This window comes from Salvelinus fontinalis, chromosome 24 (genome assembly GCF_029448725.1).
Source record: "Salvelinus fontinalis isolate EN_2023a chromosome 24, ASM2944872v1, whole genome shotgun sequence".
In the NCBI taxonomy this organism is placed as follows: domain Eukaryota; kingdom Metazoa; phylum Chordata; class Actinopteri; order Salmoniformes; family Salmonidae; genus Salvelinus; species Salvelinus fontinalis.
The window spans coordinates 38,452,228-38,462,425 of NC_074688.1; the positions used below are offsets into that span (position 1 = coordinate 38,452,228).

The 10,198-nt window shown below is 41.7% G+C and overlaps 1 protein-coding gene across 7 annotated transcripts in view; it reads right to left on the minus strand.

The window, feature by feature from the left end:
• The window catches only part of cux1b (cut-like homeobox 1b), a 184,640-nt gene that overhangs the window by 100,143 nt on the left and 74,299 nt on the right, over window positions 1-10,198 (minus strand). For all 7 annotated transcript variants that reach the window (XM_055880674.1, XM_055880672.1, XM_055880669.1 and 4 more), the window contains exon 6: window positions 8,508-8,631. In XM_055880674.1, coding sequence (XP_055736649.1) covers window positions 8,508-8,631 — 124 coding nt within the window. The remainder of the gene's footprint in view (window positions 1-8,507; window positions 8,632-10,198) is intronic.

Genomic DNA, 10,198 nt, shown 5'->3' on the forward strand with positions numbered 1-10,198 from the left:
GAGCGACAGAGCGACAGAGCGACAGAGAGACAGAGAGACAGAGAGACAGAGAGACAGAGAGACAGAGAGACAGAGAGACAGAGCGACAGAGCGACAGAGAGACAGAGAGACAGAGAGACAGAGAGACAGAGAGACAGAGAGACAGAGAGACAGAGAGACAGAGAGACAGAGAGACAGAGAGACAGAGAGACAGAGCGACAGAGCGACAGAGCGACAGAGCGACAGAGCGACAGAGCGACAGAGCGACAGAGCGACAGAGAGACAGAGAGACAGAGAGACAGAGAGACAGAGAGACAGAGAGACAGAGAGAGAGAGAGAGAGAGAGATGGAGGGAGGGGGAGGGATGGGGAGAGAGAGATGGAGGGATGAGGAGAGACAGAGAGAGAGATGGAGGGATGGGAGAGAAATAAAAAGAGGGAGACAGAGAGTCATCAACCATGAGTTATTTAAAGCCATTTAGAATAAGACATTATATCAGAGAGTGACAGAGGTACATCAGCCCTGACTCCCTTACTGTTAAATAATAAAATACCAACCAGGGAAACTAACAACTCCAGATTTTATCACCATTTCTCATCCAGTTTATTCCTTAAAAACCTAAAAAACTACAAACCACTTATCATTAGCAAGCTGTATTTGGCAGTAATGTGCTCCATCTACCGTAACTCTCCTCACTATATTCCTAGTAGATACCGTAACTCTCCTCTCTATATTCCTAGTAGATACCGTAACTCTCCTCTCCTCTCTATATTCCTAGTAGATACCGTAACTCTCCTCTCCTCTCTATATTCCTAGTAGATACTGTAACTCTCCTCTCTATATTCCTAGTAGATACCGTAACTCTCCTCTCTATATTCCTAGTAGATACCGTAACTCTCCTCTCTATATTCCTAGTAGATACCGTAACTCTCCTCTCTATATTCCTAGTAGATACCGTAACTCTCCTCTCTATATTCCTAGTAGATACCGTAACTCTCCTCTCTATATTCCTAGTAGATACCGTAACTCTCCTCTCTATATTCCTAGTAGATGCTGTAACTCTCCTCTCTATATTCCTAGTAAACACTGTAACTCTCCTCTCTATATTCCTAGTAGATACTGTAACTCTCCTCTCCTCTCTATATTCCTAGTAGATGCTGTAACTCTCCTCTCTATATTCCTAGTAGATGCTGTAACTCTCCTCTCTATATTCCTAGTAAACACTGTAACTCTCCTCTCTATATTCCTAGTAGATACTGTAACTCTCCTCTCCTCTCTATATTCCTAGTAGATACTGTAACTCTCCTCTCTATATTCCTAGTAGATGCTGTAACTCTCCTCTCTATATTCCTAGTAAACACTAACTCTCCTCTCTATATTCCTAGTAGATACTGTAACTCTCCTCTCTATATTCCTAGTAAACACTAACTCTCCTCTCTATATTCCTAGTAGATACCGTAACTCTCCTCTCTATATTCCTAGTAGATGCTGTAACTCTCCTCTCTATATTCCTAGTAGATACTGTAACTCTCCTCTCTATATTCCTAGTAAACACTAACTCTCCTCTCTATATTCCTAGTAGATACTGTAACTCTCCTCTCTATATTCCTAGTAAACACTAACTCTCCTCTCTATATTCCTAGTAGATACTGTAACTCTCCTCTCTATATTCCTAGTAAACACTAACTCTCCTCTCTATATTCCTAGTAGATACCGTAACTCTCCTCTCTATATTCCTAGTAGATGCTGTAACTCTCCTCTCTATATTCCTAGTAAACACTAACTCTCCTCACTATATTCCTAGTAGATACTGTAACTCTCCTCTCTATATTCCTAGTAGATACTGTAACTCTCCTCTCTATATTCCTAGTAGATGCTGTAACTCTCCTCTCTATATTCCTAGTAGATACTGTAACTCTCCTCTCTATATTCCTAGTAGATGCTGTAACTCTCCTCTCTATATTCCTAGTAGATGCTGTAACTCTCCTCTCTATATTCCTAGTAGATGATGTAACTCTCCTCTCTATATTCCTAGTAGATGCTGTAACTCTCCTCTCTATATTCCTAGTAGATACTGTAACTCTCCTCTCTATATTCCTAGTAGATACCGTAACTCTCCTCTCTATATTCCTAGTAGATACCGTAACTCTCCTCTCTATATTCCTAGTAGATACTGTAACTCTCCTCTCTATATTCCTAGTAGATACTGTAACTCTCCTCTCTATATTCCTAGTAGATACTGTAACTCTCCTCTCTATATTCCTAGTAGATGCCGTAACTCTCCTCTCCTCTCTATATTCCTAGTAGATACCGTTACTCTCCTCTCTATATTCCTAGTAGATACTGTAACTCTCCTCTCTATATTCCTAGTAAACACTAACTCTCCTCACTATATTCCTAGTAGATACTGTAACTCTCCTCTCTATATTCCTAGTAGATACTGTAACTCTCCTCTCTATATTCCTAGTAGATGCCGTAACTCTCCTCTCCTCTCTATATTCCTAGTAGATACCGTAACTCTCCTCTCTATATTCCTAGTAGATACTGTAACTCTCCTCTCTATATTCCTAGTAGATACTGTAACTCTCCTCTCTATATTCCTAGTAGATGATGTAACTCTCCTCTCTATATTCCTAGTAGATACTGTAACTCTCCTCTCTATATTCCTAGTAGATACTGTAACTCTCCTCTCTATATTCCTAGTAGATACTGTAACTCTCCTCTCCTCTCTATATTCCTAGTAGATACCGTAACTCTCCTCTCTATATTCCTAGTAGATACCGTAACTCTCCTCTCTATATTCCTAGTAGATACTGTAACTCTCCTCTCTATATTCCTAGTAGATGCTGTAACTCTCCTCTCTATATTCCTAGTAGATGCTGTAACTCTCCTCTCTATATTCCTAGTAGATACTGTAACTCTCCTCTCTATATTCCTAGTAGATACCGTAACTCTCCTCTCTATATTCCTAGTAGATACTGTAACTCTCCTCTCTATATTCCTAGTAGATGCTGTAACTCTCCTCTCTATATTCCTAGTAGATACTGTAACTCTCCTCTCTATATTCCTAGTAGATACTGTAACTCTCCTCTCTATATTCCTAGTAGATGCTGTAACTCTCCTCTCTATATTCCTAGTAGATACTGTAACTCTCCTCTCCTCTCTATATCCCTAGTAGATACTGTAACTCTCCTCTCCTCTCTATATTCCTAGTAGATGCTGTAACTCTCCTCTCTATATTCCTAGTAGATGCTGTAACTCTCCTCTCTATATTCCTAGTAGATACTGTAACTCTCCTCTCCTCTCTATATCCCTAGTAGATACTGTAACTCTCCTCTCCTCTCTATATTCCTAGTAGATGCTGTAACTCTCCTCTCTATATTCCTAGTAGATACTGTAACTCTCCTCTCTATATTCCTAGTAGATGCTGTAACTCTCCTCTCTATATTCCTAGTAGATGCTGTAACTCTCCTCTCTATATTCCTAGTAGATACTGTAACTCTCCTCTCCTCTCTATATTCCTAGTAGATGCTGTAACTCTCCTCTCTATATTCCTAGTAGATACTGTAACTCTCCTCTCTATATTCCTAGTAGATGCTGAAACTCTCCTCTCTATATTCCTAGTAGATACTGTAACTCTCCTCTCCTCTCTATATTCCTAGTAGATGCTGTAACTCTCCTCTCTATATTCATAGTAGATACTGTAACTCTCCTCTCCTCTCTATATCCCTAGTAGATACTGTAACTCTCCTCTCCTCTCTATATTCCTAGTAGATACTGTAACTCTCCTCTCCTCTCTATATCCCTAGTAGATACTGTAACTCTCCTCTCCTCTCTATATTCCTAGTAGATACTGTAACTCTCCTCTCCTCTCTATATTCCTAGTAGATACTGTAACTCTCCTCTCCTCTCTATATCCCTAGTAGATACTGTAACTCTCCTCTCCTCTCTATATTCCTAGTAGATACTGTAACTCTCCTCTCCTCTCTATATTCCTAGTAGATACTGTAACTCTCCTCTCTATATTCCTAGTAGATGCTGTAACTCTCCTCTCCTCTCTATATTCCTAGTAGATGCCGTAACTCTCCTCTCTATATTCCTAGTAGATACTGTAACTCTCCTCTCTATATTCCTAGTAGATACTGTAACTCTCCTCTCTATATTCCTAGTAGATACCGTAACTCTCCTCTCTATATTCCTAGTAGATACTGTAACTCTCCTCTCTATATTCCTAGTAGATGCTGTAACTCTCCTCTCTATATTCCTAGTAGATACCGTAACTCTCCTCTCTATATTCCTAGTAGATGCTGTAACTCTCCTCTCTATATTCCTAGTAGATACTGTAACTCTCCTCTCTATATTCCTAGTAGATACTGTAACTCTCCTCTCTATATTCCTAGTAGATGCTGTAACTCTCCTCTCTATATTCCTAGTAGATGCCGTAACTCTCCTCTCTATATTCCTAGTAGATGCTGTAACTCTCCTCTCTATATTCCTAGTAGATGCTGTAACTCTCCTCTCCTCTCTATATTCCTAGTAGATACTGTAACTCTCCTCTCTATATTCCTAGTAGATGCTGTAACTCTCCTCTCTATATTCCTAGTAAACACTAACTCTCCTCTCTATATTCCTAGTAGATGCTGTAACTCTCCTCTCTATATTCCTAGTAGATACTGTAACTCGCCTCTCTATATTCCTAGTAGATACTGTAACTCTCCTCTCTATATTCCTAGTAGATACCGTAACTCTCCTCTCTATATTCCTAGTAGATGCTGTAACTCTCCTCTCTATATTCCTAGTAGATACTGTAACTCTCCTCTCTATATTCCTAGTAGATACTGTAACTCTCCTCTCTATATTCCTAGTAGATGCTGTAACTCTCCTCTCTATATTCCTAGTAGATGCTGTAACTCTCCTCTCCTCTCTATATACCTAGTAGATGCTGTAACTCTCCTCTCCTCTCTATATTCCTAGTAGATGCTGTAACTCTCCTCTCTATATTCCTAGTAGATACTGTAACTCGCCTCTCTATATTCCTAGTAGATACTGTAACTCTCCTCTCTATATTCCTAGTAGATACCGTAACTCTCCTCTCTATATTCCTAGTAGATGCTGTAACTCTCCTCTCTATATTCCTAGTAGATACTGTAACTCTCCTCTCTATATTCCTAGTAGATGCTGTAACTCTCCTCTCTATATTCCTAGTAGATGCTGTAACTCTCCTCTCTATATTCCTAGTAGATGCTGTAACTCTCCTCTCCTCTCTATATACCTAGTAGATGCTGTAACTCTCCTCTCCTCTCTATATTCCTAGTAGATGCTGTAACTCTCCTCTCTATATTCCTAGTAGATACTGTAACTCTCCTCTCTATATTCCTAGTAGATACCGTAACTCGCCTCTCTATATTCCTAGTAGATACTGTAACTCTCCTCTCTATATTCCTAGTAGATGCTGTAACTCTCCTCTCTATATTCCTAGTAGATGCTGTAACTCTCCTCTCTATATTCCTAGTAGATACCGTAACTCTCCTCTCTATATTCCTAGTAGATACCGTAACTCTCCTCTCTATATTCCTAGTAGATACTGTAACTCTCCTCTCTATATTCCTAGTAGATGCTGTAACTCTCCTCTCTATATTCCTAGTAGATGCTGTAACTCTCCTCTCCTCTCTATATTCCTAGTAGATGCTGTAACTCTCCTCTCCTCTCTATATTCCTAGTAGATGCTGTAACTCTCCTCTCTATATTCCTAGTAGATACTGTAACTCGCCTCTCTATATTCCTAGTAGATACTGTAACTCTCCTCTCTATATTCCTAGTAGATACCGTAACTCTCCTCTCTATATTCCTAGTAGATGCTGTAACTCTCCTCTCTATATTCCTAGTAGATACTGTAACTCTCCTCTCTATATTCCTAGTAGATGCTGTAACTCTCCTCTCTATATTCCTAGTAGATGCTGTAACTCTCCTCTCTATATACCTAGTAGATGCTGTAACTCTCCTCTCCTCTCTATATACCTAGTAGATGCTGTAACTCTCCTCTCCTCTCTATATTCCTAGTAGATGCTGTAACTCTCCTCTCCTCTCTATATTCCTAGTAGATGCTGTAACTCTCCTCTCCTCTCTATATTCCTAGTAGATGCTGTAACTCTCCTCTCCTCTCTATATACCTAGTAGATGCTGTAACTCTCCTCTCCTCTCTATATTCCTAGTAGATGCTGTAACTCTCCTCTCCTCTCTATATACCTAGTAGATGCTGTAACTCTCCTCTCCTCTCTATATTCCTAGTAGATGCTGTAACTCTCCTCTCCTCTCTATATTCCTAGTAGATGCTGTAACTCTCCTCTCTATATTCCTAGTAGATACTGTAACTCTCCTCTCTATATTCCTAGTAGATACCGTAACTCGCCTCTCTATATTCCTAGTAGATACTGTAACTCTCCTCTCTATATTCCTAGTAGATGCTGTAACTCTCCTCTCTATATTCCTAGTAGATGCTGTAACTCTCCTCTCTATATTCCTAGTAGATACCGTAACTCTCCTCTCTATATTCCTAGTAGATACCGTAACTCTCCTCTCTATATTCCTAGTAGATACTGTAACTCTCCTCTCTATATTCCTAGTAGATACTGTAACTCTCCTCTCTATATTCCTAGTAGATGCTGTAACTCTCCTCTCTATATTCCTAGTAGATACCGTAACTCTCCTCTCTATATTCCTAGTAGATACCGTAACTCTCCTCTCTATATTCCTAGTAGATGCTGTAACTCTCCTCTCCTCTCTATATTCCTAGTAGATGCTGTAACTCTCCTCTCCTCTCTATATTCCTAGTAGATGCTGTAACTCTCCTCTCTATATTCCTAGTAGATACCGTAACTCGCCTCTCTATATTCCTAGTAGATACTGTAACTCTCCTCTCTATATTCCTAGTAGATGCTGTAACTCTCCTCTCTATATTCCTAGTAGATGCTGTAACTCTCCTCTCTATATTCCTAGTAGATGCTGTAACTCTCCTCTCCTCTCTATATTCCTAGTAGATACCGTAACTCTCCTCTCTATATTCCTAGTAGATACCGTAACTCTCCTCTCTATATTCCTAGTAGATACTGTAACTCTCCTCTCTATATTCCTAGTAGATGCTGTAACTCTCCTCTCTATATTCCTAGTAAACACTGTAACTCTCCTCTCTATATTCCTAGTAGATGCTGTAACTCTCCTCTCTATATTCCTAGTAGATACTGTAACTCTCCTCTCCTCTCTATATTCCTAGTAGATGCTGTAACTCTCCTCTCTATATTCCTAGTAGATACTGTAACTCTCCTCTCTATATTCCTAGTAGATGCTGTAACTCTCCTCTCTATATTCCTAGTAGATACTGTAACTCTCCTCTCTATATTCCTAGTAGATACTGTAACTCTCCTCTCTATATTCCTAGTAGATGCTGTAACTCTCCTCTCTATATTCCTAGTAGATGCCGTAACTCTCCTCTCTATATTCCTAGTAGATACTGTAACTCTCCTCTCTATATTCCTAGTAGATGCTGTAACTCTCCTCTCCTCTCTATATTCCTAGTAGATGCCGTAACTCTCCTCTCTATATTCCTAGTAGATACTGTAACTCTCCTCTCTATATTCCTAGTAGATACTGTAACTCTCCTCTCCTCTCTATATTCCTAGTAGATGCTGTAACTCTCCTCTCTATATTCCTAGTAGATACTGTAACTCTCCTCTCTATATTCCTAGTAGATGCTGTAACTCTCCTCTCTATATTCCTAGTAGATACCGTAACTCGCCTCTCTATATTCCTAGTAGATACTGTAACTCTCCTCTCTATATTCCTAGTAGATACCGTAACTCTCCTCTCTATATTCCTAGTAGATACCGTAACTCTCCTCTCTATATTCCTAGTAGATACTGTAACTCTCCTCTCTATATTCCTAGTAGATACTGTAACTCTCCTCTCTATATTCCTAGTAGATACCGTAACTCTCCTCTCTATATTCCTAGTAGATGCTGTAACTCTCCTCTCTATATTCCTAGTAGATGCTGTAACTCTCCTCTCTATATTCCTAGTAGATACCGTAACTCTCCTCTCTATATTCCTAGTAGATACCGTAACTCTCCTCTCTATATTCCTAGTAGATGCTGTAACTCTCCTCTCCTCTCTATATTCCTAGTAGATGCTGTAACTCTCCTCTCTATATTCCTAGTAGATACCGTAACTCGCCTCTCTATATTCCTAGTAGATACTGTAACTCTCCTCTCTATATTCCTAGTAGATGCTGTAACTCTCCTCTCTATATTCCTAGTAGATGCTGTAACTCTCCTCTCTATATTCCTAGTAGATGCTGTAACTCTCCTCTCCTCTCTATATTCCTAGTAGATACCGTAACTCTCCTCTCTATATTCCTAGTAGATGCTGTAACTCTCCTCTCTATATTCCTAGTAGATACTGTAACTCTCCTCTCTATATTCCTAGTAGATGCTGTAACTCTCCTCTCTATATTCCTAGTAAACACTGTAACTCACCTCTCTTTCTCTGCATAGTCATTGTGGAGCTGGACTTGTTTCTCCTGGACCAGGTTCTCTGCCTGGTTCTTCAGGGACTGTTCATAGTCCCGGATCTTCTCTTTCAGCGCTTTAATAGTCACCTCTAGACCAGGAGAGAGAAGACACCATGAGAGAGAGAGTGGAAGACAGGATAGAGGGAGAGGGGGTGAGAGAAGACACAATGAGAGAGAGAGTGGAAGACAGGATAGATGGAGAGGGGGTGAGAGAACACACCATGAGAGAGAGAGAGAGAGAGAGAGAGATAGTGGAAGACAGGATAGATGGAGAGGGAGTGAGAGAAGACACCATGAGAGAGAGAGAGTGGAAGACAGGATAGAGGGAGAGGGGGTGAGAGAAGACACCATGAGAGAGAGAGAGAGAGAGAGAGAGAGAGAGAGAGAGTGGAAGACAGGATAGAGTGAGAGGGGGTGAGAGAAGACACCATGAGAGAGAGGGAGTGGAAGACAGGATAGAGGGAGAGGGGTGAGAGAAGACACCATGAGAGAGAGAGAGTGGAAGACAGGATAGAGGGTCTCTCGTCTGTCAACTCCACCTTTACTCTCTTCAGTCTCTGCCATCTGCACAACATAACCTAGTTCCCTCGTCTGTCAACACACAGGCCGCAGAGCAGACACAACCCGTCTTATTTCTGCTGTCTCTAAGAGTACATTTAATGTCCGCATTCAGAGTAGATTCAAGTTGATACCCCATACCCTGCTGAGGGATGTCTGGCTGGCTGTATTGATACCCCATACCCTGCTGAGGGGAGTCTGGCTGGCTGTGTTGATACCCCATACCCTGCTGAGGGATGTCTGGCTGGCTGTGTTGATACCCCATACCCTGCAGAGGGATGTCTGGCTGGCTGTGTTGATACCCCATACCCTGCTGAGGGGAGTCTGGCTGGCTGTGTTGATACCCCATACCCTGCAGAGGGATGTCTGGCTGGCTGTGTTGATACCCCATACCCTGCAGAGGGATGTCTGGCTGGCTGTGTTGATAACCCATACCCTGCTGAGGGATGTCTGGCTGGCTGTGTTGATACCCCATACCCTGCTGAGGGATGTCTGGCTGGCTGTGTTGATAACCCATACCCTGCTGAGGGATGTCTGGCTGGCTGTGTTGATACCCCATACCCTGCTGAGGGATGTCTGGCTGGCTGTGTTGATACCCCATACCCTGCTGAGGGAAACCACAGAGAGGAAACCACAGGGGGGGAAAGCAGCCATCTAATAGGTGGATGTCTCATAGGGCAGGGGGACTCCTTTAAGGAAGTGAGATGAAGATTGAGAGCACTGCTGATCGTTGGATTTGATTGAGAGTTCTCAGCACTGTGCACGAGTGAGTGATTTAAACTCCCTTCTCCCTGATCTGACACACAATCAATAGTGGAGAGTTCTTTCAGAGCCCTCTTACCCTGCCACTGTTTAACACCTTAAACATTTATGTTGCTGGGATCAATGTCAACTGCTGAGGATTTCTCTGTCTGTGTGTGTGTGTGTGTGTGTGTGTGTGTGTGTGTGTGTGTGTGTGTGTGTGTGTGTGGTGGGGGGGGGGGGGGGGGGGGGGGGGGGGCTCCCTGTCTCTGTGTGAGGGGGGGGTTCTATTCAGTCTGAAAGGATAAAGGAATAGGAAGTAGAATAATCAATACGGAATAGAACGCTGCTGCTATT